At 55.5% G+C, this 13355-nt stretch overlaps 1 protein-coding gene and 1 pseudogene across 1 annotated transcript; one reads left to right on the top strand and one right to left on the bottom strand.

Annotated features, from left to right (window-relative positions):
- Positions 1–360: 360 nt before the first annotated feature.
- On the bottom strand, positions 361–2293 carry LOC148685501 (NSFL1 cofactor p47-like; annotated as a pseudogene).
- A 2731-nt stretch (positions 2294–5024) lies between these two features.
- Positions 5025–11755, top strand: PPP1R14A (protein phosphatase 1 regulatory inhibitor subunit 14A). Its single transcript, XM_035118545.3, has 4 exons — positions 5025–5283; positions 9543–9623; positions 10487–10519; positions 11309–11755. Exons 1-4 carry the CDS (start codon positions 5062–5064, stop codon positions 11444–11446), a joined length of 474 nt encoding a protein of 157 aa, XP_034974436.1. The 5' UTR covers positions 5025–5061; the 3' UTR covers positions 11447–11755.
- The last annotated feature ends 1600 nt before the right edge of the window (positions 11756–13355 follow it).

Raw genomic sequence — 13355 nt, 5'->3', positions numbered from 1 at the left:
GCTATCTAATGAGACCATCGATCCATAAAATGAAGCAATAATCAATGTACTGTACTATAAAATATATTAGACATTATTGTAGATGATAAAAATTAAAAAAATTTTTTTTTACCTGCACTGATGATAGTCATTGTTTGGATGGGGGGCTTCTACCAATTTCCACAGTGTCACACACACACACACACACACTCCATCCATCCATCCATCCGTAGCTTAACTGAATTCCACACAGTTACAAAAACAAATTAACCTCAAAAACAAAAACACAAAATAAAGAGCAAAAACAAAAGCGCCAAACTTAATCCATTCTGGAAGTCTGTCTGACTTCTGAAATGTTCAAAAACCAAAGCGCGGCTTCTAATTGGTGCAGGCACCCCAGAAACAATAGCCAACAGTCGCATCAGACTTCAGCTTCCGAAAACTGGATCTAGATGCTAGTGACGAAGGAGCTGGCTTTGGCTTCGTTTTTCTCTTGCTGCAACAGGGATCTTGCGCCCATCACCTGGGGGGCAGCGCTGCCCAGTTTCTGCCCTTCTGTGAAAGCCCTGAAGGCTTTTTTGTGAAATCCTCTTTGTGATGGTTCTCCAAGTTGACTTGGCCACCACGGGCGAACCAGAGAAGCTCCACAGGAACCTCCCCTTTGTGGAGGGATTCCAGAAACTGGGAGTTGGGCGGCTCTTGGTAGCCCCTCATCTCTCCACTGTTCCACAGCTTCAGGACCACGGGCACATCCTGGGCAGCGTTCTGCCTCATCTCTGGTGCAACCTAAGCAGACTCCTCCTCAGGAGCAGCTCCCAGGCTCCCCTCCGCCTGCAAAGGGGTTTGGTCTGCTGCCTTAAGTCCAGTCAAAGGCGACTCTGGGATTGCGGCGCTCATCTCGCTTTCAGGCCAAGGGAGCTGGCGTTTGTCCACAGACAGCTTTCCGAGTCATGTGGCCAGCAGGACTAAAACCCTTCTGGCACAACAGGACACCGTGATGGAAACCAGAGCGCATGGAAACACCGTTTACCTTCCCGTCACAGTGGTACCTATTTATCTACTTGCATTGACGGGCTTTCAAACTGCCAGGTTAGCAGGAGCTGGGACAGAGCAACAGGAGCCACATGACCCAGAAAGCTGTCTGTGGACAAACGCCTGAAAGCGAGATGAGCGCTGCAACCACATAGTCGCCTTTGACTGGACTTAACCATCCGGGGTCGTTTACCTTTACCAGGGCCGTCTTAAGCCTATCTGGCGCCCTGGTGCAGGGATCCCTCGGGCGCCCCCGCCACCACCCTTCCCTCCGGGCGGGCTCGTCCCTCTTTGGGGAGCGGGGAGCGCAGAGAGGCAGGAACCAGGCGAGGGGCTACGCTGGGCAGGGAGAGGCCCCGAGAAGGAAGAGCCCGCCCCGCTCCAAGGCGCCGAGGGCACCATGCGCGCTCGGGATAGACAGGGCCGCCGCCGCCACTGCTCCCTGGCCTGCCCGAGCTTCCCTCACCTCACCCAAGGAGCAGCCGGGCTGCGAAGTGAGCAGGACGCTCAAGGGCAAGAGCACGCAATGGAGGCAGCCGGGCAGCTGCCGCAGAGCCGGCGGTCGGGCCGACCTCCACCCAGCAGCCACCCAATAGCAGCAGTGGGCTGGGTCCTGCCCCAGTGGGCGGGCGGGATGGAGCCACGCCCCGGCTGCCGCCTCTGGAGCCCGGCCGCTGGCCTGGTGATGTGCCTGGGCTGGCGGCAAGGACCCCCCCCCGCCCCAGGCCGGGCGCCAAGTCGCAGCTGCCGGAGGTCCAGTGCGGCATGGTGGCCGGCGTGCAGGGAAAGGGGACACCACCAGCAAAGCCGCGCAGGTCCACTACTCGCTGGGGTACCCCTGAGAGGGGGGCGCCCTGGCGCAGTGCGCCAGTAGCCCCAATAGGAAGGACTGGCCTGACCTTTACCTTTTTCCAGGCTCTTGGCTGCTCTGTCGACAGCCATGGCTCCAGGCTCTTTGGCCCCTTAGAACAAGTCTTTAAACAGCTCGTTAGGGCTCTTCTTCCCCAGAGGATCAACAATCTGCTGCCCCCAGTATAAAATCTTTCTCCTTCCTCCTCCTCCTCCTGAGAATGGTCAAGGTCTCAGAATGACGTTACCCTGTGGTCACTGGGTGCAGTGCCTGGGGTAACAGAGCTAGCAGCTAGCTGTGGGAATGTGATGATGTCTTCTGGACAAGGCAATCTGCAGATTCCTGCCCACCAACTCCAGGAAGAAGTGTGGTTGCTCCTCCTCGGCCCCAGTCACGAATTCCCTCGTGTTATTCATTGAAAGAGAATTATTTGAAAATGATTCATAGATGGTGTTTATCTCCAAGTAGGTTGGCTAAGATTTATAACACAGAATCAGATCTGCGTTGGAAGTGTAAGGAAGCAGAGGGAACATTCTTCCACATGTGGTGGATATGTAAAAAGGTAAAAGTGTATTGGGAAATGATTTATAATGAATTGGGAAAAATGTTTAAAATTACTTTCCCACCCAAAAAAACCCCAGAGTCCTTTTTGTTGGGGATAACCCAGACTGAAATTCCTAGGTGTCAGGAAATTGTTATTTATGATGTTATTACGATAAAAATGGGGGGGGGGAATGAAAATTATTTAAAAGAAAGAAAGAAAGAAAAAGGTTATTTATGTATGCAACAGCTGCGGCCCGTGTTTTGTTAGCCCCAAAATGGAAAGTGAGTGAGGTCCCAACTAAAGACAGATGGCAACTTAAGTTGACAGAATGTGCACAACTTGCAGATTTAACATATAGAATAAGAGAACAAGAAGAACATTTTTCGCTCCATAAGACGCACACGACCATAAGACGCACTCACCCTGTTCCCCCTATTTTAAGACGTAGTCATAAAATAAGCCATAGCAGGATTTTTAAGCATTCAAGGAATATAAGCCACACCCCGAAAATAAGACATAGTGATAGGCGCAGTAGCAATGCCGGCCGTGGCACGAGGAGGAGGAGGAGGAGGAGGGGAAAAAATAAGACATCTCCTGAAAATAAGCCATAGTGTGTTTCTTTGAGGAAAAATACATATAAGACGATGTCTTATTTTCGGAGAAACACAGTAGTTTTTAGAGGAGGAAAACAAGAGGGAAAAAAATTCTGATTCAAATGTTGTACTAAACTATTTAATAAACAACTGGTCCCGCCACCGCCTCTTGCTGGGGCAGGCACTGAAGGCACAGCTGGGAGAGGTGCTGCGTTGTCCTCTTGCGAGCGGAAGAGGCGGCAGAGGGATGAGTGGTCCGAAAGGGCTGCTTTGGGGCTGCTCATTCCTCCACTGCCACTGGGAGCCATGGCGCCGGCGGTAGAGGCATCCCTCCGCTTGCGACTGCATCGGCAGCCGAGGGATCCCGCTGCCGCCCAGTGCCTCGGCTCCATAAGGCGCACAGACATTTCCCCTTCCTTTTTAGGAGGGAAGAAGTGCATCTTATGGAGCGAAAAATACGGTATGGGAAACTTTTATTGAATAGAAGGACAATAACTGTGTTGTTGTCGTTTAGTCGTGTCCGACTCTTCGTGACCCCAGGGACCATACAATAACTGTATGCAGCTCAATTCGCTGGCAGCTCAAAACGCTGGCAACATCAACAGAGTAAATAATTTCTGGTGGATGTAAAAGTGGAAAATTGATTTGAAAGGTTATAGTAAAATTTGCAGGGTTGTATGATATGTAAAATGAACCATGGAAAGAGAAGAAGGGAAGTCACTGGATATTTCAAAGTTTGTAAAATGTTTATTTGGAAATGTAAAATTGAAAATTCAATAAAAATTATTATAAATAATGATAAGATTAGTCGCAGTAGTCGTAGTGCAAGGTGCCATCCAACCATCTGAGGGACTCCAGATTTATGCAGGTTTTTTTCCTTAGCCTTTTCTTACTATGGAAAATCCCACGAGGCAGCGGAGGTTGAGGATGCGAGTTTTATTTATTTCTCCTAAATGGGCTCTAAGGAAATATTTGGAGTCATTAAGAGAGCCAAGATGGCTTTTGGGATTGTTCTATGTACTAAAATAAAGTAATTTTATCAGGGAATATTTCCTAAAATCTGAAGGGTGAAGGATTGCTTTTCTGTGGACTGTGTGTCTGCTATTTGTGCACCTCGAAATTTTATAACAGCTCCCTTCCCAGGTTGAGGAGCCCCATCTGCCCCTCACTTCCCTCTGCAACCCGTGGGCGTCACATTGGCAAGAGCGACGAGAACAGGCAGAAGAGTTATGCGTCTCCCTCCCTCCCTTCCTTCCTGCCCAGCTGTCTGCTGGGGGGGGCGGGGTGCTGTGTGGTTCAGAAGTGGGTCGGTGAGACCCAAGCCTCTCCAGGAGGAGGCCCCCACCTCCCGGGCTGCCCCCCCTACTCTCAAGACCCCCCCTCCCCCTCCACATTCGCTTCCCACAGGGCAGAACTCAGCTGCTGTGAGCAATTCTGGGGGTGGGCAAAGCACCGAGACACACACCCCCGCTCTCAAGACCCCCCTCCACATCCCCTGGAGTGGTCTCACCGCCTTCCCCCATCCCCAAATCATCCTTTGCTGTCTACTCCAACCCCGGCTCCCCCCACCCTTCCCAAGGGCTGGGTGCTCATCACACCAACCTCTCGGCTCCCAGTTCAGAAGGACCCAAGGGCCAAAAAGTCATTTTTGCACATTCCCTGTTGAGGAATCTCTTGCCACGAGATGATGGACAGCCTTAAAAGACAAATTCATGGAGGAAAAAGAAATATATTGGGGGGGGGAGTGCATGGAGCCTCCATGTTCAGGGGCAGCCTACCTCCCAACAGAGCAGGCTTCTCAGCGGCATCTGGCTGGAGACTTTCACACTCAACGGGACGCTGAGCCTTCGGGTCCGAGGCGGCCGGGCCTCTCTCTCTGGCGGTGCAGCAGCCTGTCCTGGACGGGGCCGGCCGGGAGGTGGCGCTGGGGGGCCGTCGGCCCCGTCCGGGCCCGCCGGGGGGCGGGGCGCCACGGAGCCCTCCGCCCCGCCCCGCCCGCCCCTCGTCCTCTATAAGGCGCCGTCGGGCGGCGAGCGCCCCGTCGGGCAGCGGCGGCGCGAGCGATGGCTGCGAACCGGGTGGGGAGGCGCCTGGGACGGGCTTCGCCGGCGCGCCCGGCCGGGCTGTCTCCGGGGGGCGGCCGCGCGGCGGAGAGGACGCCCAGCCCCGGCATCCAGCGGCGCCAGGCGAGGGTCACCGTCAAGTACGACCGGCGGGAGCTGCAGCGGCGCCTCGACACCGAGAAGTGGATCGACGGCCGCCTGGAGGAGCTCTACCTTGGACAGGTGAGGGGGCCGGAGGGAGGGGAAGCGAGGGCTGCAGGGAGGGAGCAGGGGGGATGCCCTCCCCGTCGGAAGCCTCTCGGGGTTCCTCCGCCGTGGCTACTGATGCTGCCCCGCCGCTCCTCTTGCAGACGCGGCCTCGACAGAGGGAGAAGGAGGGGCAGAGATCCGGGCTGCCATCTGGGGGAAAGAGGCGCATCTGGTGAGGGGCTGGAGGAGGGAGTCTTCTGCTGCTCCGCTGCCCTCCCTGGAGAGCGAGGGGCCCAGCAGGATGCGACGCGTGGGCTTAGCATCCGAGGAGTGTCGTGTTGGAAGGGAACTCGAAGGGTCATCGAGCCTAACCCGCTGCTTCCAGTTCCAAAGGAGGGTCACGCACAGGAAGAAGGCTTTAGGGTCAGGCCAAAGAGATGCTCCCAGTTCAGAAGTTGCCGAGAGGGGACCTTGGGCAACAGGAGAGTGGCAGCATAATCCTCTCACGGAAGAAGCAGGTCTCATTTAGCCTGCGGAATTCCCAGCCACTGCGTGGGCTCTTTGTGGGTCACCAGGAAGGAAGTCGCTGTTTCCAGGGAGTGTGGGGCTCCGGTGCCTCAGGATGGAGCTGCTTGCCCAAACCCAGCTGCCTCCACCTTCCTGGTCATTGCTGGGGCAGCTCCCTTGGCAGAGTGTGAGGCTTGTGGGTTTGAGCCCCCCTTTGGGCAAAAGATTCCTGCATTACCAGGGGTTGGATTAGATGACTCTCGGGGTCCCTTTTTACACTACAGTTCTAGGATCCTTTCTCTTCCTGTGCTAGGGATCTGTGAAGGGACCCCAGCCAGACCTGCTCCTCTCTTGTCCCAGATGCCATCACCCTGCTGTGGGGCATCCCTGAAGTGGGAACAGGTTGTCTACAGCCCCTTCTCCCTCCTGCCCCTCCCCCGGGGGGCTACAGCCTTTTCTCCGCCCTGTAGAGGGTGGCAGTGAGCTTTACCCCCTTCCATTTTCTTCTCCTGCCACCCCAATATTTCTATGCGACTTTCCGATGGGCAGAATCCCCATTAATCTCGCCAAATCCCTTCCTTGATCTTTCTTGATTACTTGCCCTAGGGCAGGATTAAGGCGCTGCCCAAGACATATGGTGCCAGGATGTGCAATGGGGGGAGAGGGCCTGCCCCTGAGTCAAGCTCACTGCCTCCCTCTACAGGGCTGGGGGAAAGCCTTTTTGTGCCCCAAACCCAGGAGAGCACTGCCCAGTCCCAAAAAGATGGGGCAGCCAGTCTGATTCTGGCAAAGGAAGATGGCCTGCTATGTTTATTTATTCCTTGCATTTATTTCCCACCTTTTTCTCCAAGGAGCTCAAGGTGCGGCACATGGTTCTCCATTATTATTATTATTATTATTATTATTATTATTATTATACTGCCTTATACCCGGGGTCCCCAGGGCGGTTCGCAGAATAAAATCAAAATATAAAACCACAAAATACATCATAAAAATAAAAACAACAACCCAATAGCCCCCCCCCGAAAAACACATTTTAAAAGGGCATGGGACGTATCCCTGCAACAACCCTGTGAGGTAGGCTAGGCTGAGAGATTCAGTGATTTGTCCTCCAAGCTCACCCAGTGAACCTAATGGTTGAGTGGGGATTTGAACCCTGGTCTCCCAGGTTCGAGTCCAACCACTATGGGACACTGTCTTTCTCTGCACCTTCTCCTAACCTAATGGGAATCCTTTTCTGCTCTGATTTGGCTGGAAAGTCTGGATCCTTCCTCTCTTCCTTGGTGATCCTTCTTTCATCCAGGCCTTTCTTATCCTGTGGAACTCACAACACACACCCCCACCCCACCCCCACATGCACAGGCCCTTGCCCACCTGCCATGGGGCTGGTCTTGTTTGCCCATCCTCTCTCTCTCTCCCTCCTCTGCTGCCACCCCACCTCAGCCCAGTTCCTCTTGGAGGGGCCTCCTGCCTGTTCTCCCCCCCCCCGGTATTCCAGAGCAATGAAAGGAAGAATAAGAACTCAGGTCCCTTCCCAGACCCCTCTGGAAGTATGCAAGGATGCTGTGGAAGGGGCTGCCCCCTCCTGCCCTGTGATTAATAAAAATAGCAACAATAATAATTAAGACCATTTTTGTGCTGCTCTTGGAGGCGACCTGGAGCTATTGACTTTGCCTTTATTAATTGAATTAATACACTGCCCTTCATCCCAAGCCCACAGGGCGGTTAGTTGGTGGGGATCTCCTCCTGCCCCCCCCCACGAAGGGGCTGCTTTGGGGTGGCTTGAGGGGGCAGACCTCAGCTGGTCCCACAAAAGAGTGGCTTTTTGAGAGGAAAAGAGTGCATTCCTGCAGCCTGAGGCCTGGGAGGGAGCGAGGGGGGGGGCGGAGAGGAGCCAGACCCATCTATAAAAGAGGCGCCCGCAACCCTTCCATGAAAGGAAAGTTTCCAGCCCGGCTGGCTTGGCGCATCCCAGGGGAGTTGCAGGACTCAGCTGGCCGGCTAATTCTGCAGCCGCACAGCAGTGAGGGGGAGCACAGCAGCGTTTGCCCCCGCCTTGCCTGCAGACCTCCCCCTGAACCCCTTTGCTCAGGTCAGGATGCCCTGGGAGCTCCAGCTGGGGGGGGGAGGGTGCAGCTACTGGAGCAAGCGATGGGGAGATCTGGTTCTCTGCTGGTCGCCCTGGCTGAGCCCAGTTTGAAGCGCTGCTGCTCATCTCCCTTTCGGGCCCCGATGGGCTGGGTTGTGTTCCAGGACTGTCTGCAGGCGTGTCAACAGCTCAGGCCTCCGATCAGATCAGCCTCCGATCAGGAGGCCCTGCAGTGCAGGTCTGTCCGGTTGGCCTGCAGAGGAGGAAGGAGGCCGCCTTTCCCGGCAGGGCCTGATCCCTACGGGATGCCTGATCCTTACGGAATGTGCCACAGGCTCCCGCCTTGACAAACAGGTCTTGGAAAGGGCTGGAGGTAGTCGTCTGCCTTTAACTGATCTTGCCCTTTTATTTTTCAGGGATATTTTAATGTTTGGGCTCTGGTGTGTGTGTGTGTGTGTGTGTGTGTGTGTGTGTGTGTGTGTGTGCATAGCATGGTTCCACTTTGCAACCCACCTTGATAAGGCTTTTGACCCTTTAAGCCAGTATAAACGAAGATAATACTGGGCATGTTATACTGGGTATGATAATACTGGGTATGGAGCTGGGTATGTTTAGCCTGGAGAAGAGAAGGTTAAGGGGTGATATGATAGCCATGTTCAAATATATAAAAGGATGTCATATAGAGGAGGGTGAAAGGTTGTTTTCTGTTGCTCCAGAGAAGCGGACACGGAGCAATGGATTCAAACTACAAGAAAGAAGATTCCACCTAAACATTAGGAAGAACTTCCTGACAGTAAGAGCTGTTCGACAGTGGAATTTGCTGCCAAGAAGTGTGGTGGAGTCTCCTTCTTTGGAGGTCTTTAAGCAGAGGCTTGACAGCCATATGTCAAGAATGCTTTGATGGTGTTTCCTGCTTGGCAGGAGGTTGGACTGGATGGCCCTTGTGGTCTCTTCCAACTCTATGATTCTAATGAAAGCGAATAAAAACTGACCCACTCCTCCATGGGCAGCAGGGCCAGGTGCTACTGGGTGCCATGGCACAAGCAGAGCGTGGCCTGGTGTGGCCTCTTCTGCCTTCCCCAGCCCCCTCTGCAAGACCCCTCTTATAAAGCCCAGGGCTTGAGGAAGGCAGAGGGGCAGTTGCACTTTGGCCTGATGTGCTGCTTCTGAAGGGAGAGTTTGGGAGTGGCGCTAATGGCCAGGTCTTTGCAGGAAGGATGCTGGGAAAGGGGGCATTTGGGAGGAGGAGATAGGCCAATTGTGATGGAGATGAAGCCTATAGCTTCGGAGATGGAGCTGCCGGTGGTCTCTGCTCTTCCCAGAGCGTACAGGGAGGGCTCTCGGTGGCTAATAGCTATGCTCTGCCTGTCTGGTCAGAGGCAGTGGTGCTTCTGAATCCCAGCTGCTGGAAACCATGGGGGGGGGAGAGAGCTGCTTTTGCACTCAGGTCTCGCTTGTGAGTTTCCCATGAGGGCGTCGGGTTGGCCACTGTGAGAACAGGCCGCTGGACCAGATGGGTCTTTGGCCCATCTCCTAGCTAGCTTGCTTGCTTGTGATCTTCATAAATGGTGGCTCGTCCCCCTAGTCCACAGTCCTGTAAAGGGGCTGGTCCCTGGTGAAGCCTTGCTTGTGCACAAGATCCCTTTCCTGAGGTTTTGGGTCACTTCCTAGCTTGATCCTCTGGCATTCGTTGCAGGAAGCAGAGATGCCGGACGAGGTGAACATCGACGATCTGCTGGAGATGGCCACGGATGAGGAGCGTGCCAAGAAGCTGCAGGTTGTTGCAGGGGGCTGCTGCCGTCTGGGGAGGGGGCTCTATCTCAGTACCAGGGCACCTGCATGGCTTGCAAGAGGTTGCGCATCCTAGCCTGGCAGCGTCTTCCAGTAGGGCAGGGAATCAGCCCTGTGTCCCAAAACCCTGCCGAGTCTTTCCCAAGTCAGCGTGGAGACTGAGCTGGGTGGAGCTGTGTTCTCACCCAAGTTGAGGCAGGCCGCCATGTTCCTGTGCCCCAAATTTGGAGAGAGGGAGCTTTGCGCAGGAAACCCCCTCTGGGTGAGATCCCTGAAAGAGCCACCTCAGAGCATCTGCCTTCTGCGTGGAAGGTCACAAGGCTGCAGGTCCAATCCCAGGTGGGCTGGGCGAGAGGTGCTGCCAGCCAGTGTAGATGGACTCTGTATAAGGCGGTCCTCTCCCAAGGCCGGTGGGCGGGGTCCAGCGCTCCTGACGATAAGATTTCCAGCCTCTGCACATTTGTGAGCAAGCGAGTTCTGCCTCTGGCCTGGGTGCAATAACCAGGGGGCCGCGGGGGGGAAGGGCATTTGTGCAATCGATAAGCACACCTGCCATGTTTCCATGCCAGCTAGAAAGAAATACAGATTGTAATAAATCGAAACCGAAAGGAAGGGCATCCTTTGCACTGCGGAACTTTATCCAAGGGGAGATGAGTTTGCAGCAGGCAGAGGGGCCAGGGGGACTGGGCAGGAGGGAGGCTTCTGGGGAGTCGGGTTTGCCACTGCACTGAGAGCAAAGAGGAGTGGGATTTTCCTCCTTCCTCCCTCCCCAAATTCCAAGGTCAGAGAAGGGAGGCTGAGATGCAAGGCAAGCTCCCCCAGCCGTTCCTCATTCTCTTCTCTTTGCAGAGCATATTGGAGTCCTGCCACAAGGACACAGAGGTGGGTGCCTTTGCTCTTTGACCCCCCAGGGATCTTTCTGGCTTTTACCCTGAAAGGGGGAGGGAAGGAATTAGCTGCTCCCCCCTCCCAAGAGCACCTGCCGGATGTAGCTTCTCCCAGCAGGAGTGGTTGTCTGTGGAGGAGGAGGGGGGGGGATGTAGCTCCCATCGCTGGCACAAAGCCCTCCCCATCCAGATACACAACAGAGCCTCCTCCCTCCCTCCCTCCCTCCTGGTGGCTGATGGGATGGCTGCTGGATCCTCCCGGGGATTCCTGGCGTTCCAATCCCAGCTGGTCATTCCTAAGAGCATCCCCTGCCTCTGCCTCCCCCACTGGATCCCTTCTGCTGAGAAGCATGGAGCCAGCCCTCCTTCCCCCCTGCCTCCCCCCAGGGCCAGTCGCAGGGCTATCCAGCCTGGCTGCTCTCAGGGCAGGGAGCTGGGGAGCAGCTTCCGGGGGGGGCACTGTGAGAAGAGGACACTGGACAGGGTGGAGCCCCTTTGGCCGCAGCCAGGCTCTTCTGATGTCCTGATGGAACCTCCAGGTCCAGAGACAGTCTACCTGGACTCCTAAGTTCTTTTTTGGGGAGGGATATTTGGTCCCTTTGAGAAGAGGATGCTGGACCGAATGGGCCCCTGTTCTGATCCAGCCGCCAGGCTCTCCTTGGGAATGTTTTCCCCTCCCTTGCCGGCTGTTTTGACCCAACGGTTGGCCCACCCTCCCTGGCCTCTGGCCCTCTCTCCCGACCGGACAGAGAGAGGCAGACTCACCCCTTCCTTCCTGTCACAGGACTTCATCCAGGAGCTGCTGGGGAAGCTGAGGGGCCTCCGGACAGAGCACGTCCTCCGCCGGACCAGCCCCGACAGCGGAGGCGGCAGCCGGGAAAGAGTGGAGCAGGGCCCTGGGAGCCCGGAGGAGCGAGTGTGAGAGCTGCCTGATCTTGCGGAAGGCTTTGCCGAAAGCCTCAGGGGTGGACTCCTGGGAGAGGGCGGGGGGGGGGCTGCAATATAGAGGTCAGGCTGCTGGCAGCAGCAACGGCAGGGTCCCAATGGTGTCTCGATGACGTGCATCGCCCCCTAGTTGCATCTGGCTGCAGGGACGTCCCCCAGCCCCACAGCTGCTGCACCCCGGCGCCCCCCCAGCAGCATCTTGGAACGCCCTCCTCACCCACTTTGTACAGTGAACAGTCTTGTCTGCTTTCCTTGTATCCTGTAATAAAGTACTCTGTCTCAAACAGCTCACAGGTCAGCTCCTGCCTTGGCTGTGGAGGTGGGGGGTTTTGGCGGGGAGGGGGTACCTGTCGCACATCTGCTGCTGACATTGGCTGCAGGGATAGACAGCCTGTGGCTGTCCTAAGCCATCAGGGAAACATGCAGTTGGAAGGGACCCCCCAGGGCCCTCTAGTCCAGCCCCCTGCGATGCAGGAATTGCTGCTTTGAAGCCTGTTTTGGGGCTCTTGCCTCCAGCTCTGCTTCTCATGAACCAGAGTCCGTCCATGCCCCCCCAATCTCTACCAGGAGCAAACTCTTGGGCTCCTCTCCAGTTCGAAAATGCCAGCGTGGCTGGGCTCCAAGGATGGCTCCTGTTGATGCCTCTGTGACCCCCTGCTGTCCTCCCCCTTTGGAGGCCGTGAGCATGGCCTCCGGTGGCCTTTGGGGCTGGGGGGTAGCCCTACCCTCAGCCCAGCGGAGGCGCCTTACGTGGGCCAAGTGGCCGTCTCCGGGAGGCAGCCTCTCCCAGCTGCCGATCTTGTTTACAGCGCAGGATAAACAGCTGCATGCAAAACATCCCTTGGATGGGAACAACAAGCCTCCTCCGCTACCCTCTCCTGACCCTCCCAGGCCACGTCTTCCTGGAGAGAGAGCTGGCCTCGTCTCTTTGCTTTAAAACAGGCTTCTCCTGCCCCAGTTGTCTTCCCCATAGACTCAAAGAGATGGAAGGGACCCCAATTTCGATGCAGGCATCTCTGGGAGGTGGCCAACCCAACCTCTGCTTGAAAACCTCCAAGGAAGGAGAGTCCACAACCTTCCGAGGGAGTCTGTTCCACTGTCAAACAGCTCTTGCTGTCACCAAGTTCTTGATTCTTAGACGCTCCTTCCTTGTAACTTAAATTCATCGGTTCAGTTCCCCACCTCCAGAGCAGGGAGAAACAGGCTTGCTCCTTTTTCCATGCGGCAGCGCTTGAGATATTGGAAGACGGCTCTCATATCTCCTCCAGGCTAAACACCCCCAACCCCTTCAGCTCTTCCTCATAAGGCTTGGTTTCCAGACCCTGGATTATTTTAATTGCCCAGATTAAAATGTGTTGCCCAGAACCGGCCACAGTATTTCAGGTGGGGCCTGGCCAAGGTAGAAGAGAGTGAAACTGAGGTCCCTTGAGCTGGACACTCGACTGGCATTCACTTCCCCACACTCTCTGATGCGCCTTCATAGCTGCACAATTTAAGAATTAGAGAGGGGTCTTGGGGGTAGCCGCCCTTCCCTCCCTCCCTCCCTCCCTCCCTCCTCTCAGCGCCTTGTTTTTCTCAGTTCCTCTGGCAACCCCCAGCGCAGCAGGGACCTGGGGGGCAGAGGGCCTTTTATGGTCTGCTTAGCTTGCAGCCACGACAGCAGACACCGTTTAACTACCAGGTTTAATGACTGGAAAAGAACACTCTTTCAGGCTGTCCTTCCAAAAACAATGACTTAATGCGGCCCTTTCGCCCCGTTTGGCAGGAGGAGGTGGAGAGCCCCATGGCGGCCTCCCTGGCTCGGCCCTTTCCTCGCTTGCAGTGGAGATACAGTGGGGCATTCATGTCTTCACCGCTTCCCTCCTGCCTGCCCCCCTCCCCAAAGA

The sequence above is a fragment of the Zootoca vivipara genome, chromosome 6 (genome assembly GCF_965207765.1).
Source record: "Zootoca vivipara chromosome 6, rZooViv2.hap1.1, whole genome shotgun sequence".
NCBI classification, from domain to species: domain Eukaryota; kingdom Metazoa; phylum Chordata; class Lepidosauria; order Squamata; family Lacertidae; genus Zootoca; species Zootoca vivipara.
This window is presented reverse-complemented; position numbering and strand designations above follow the sequence as displayed.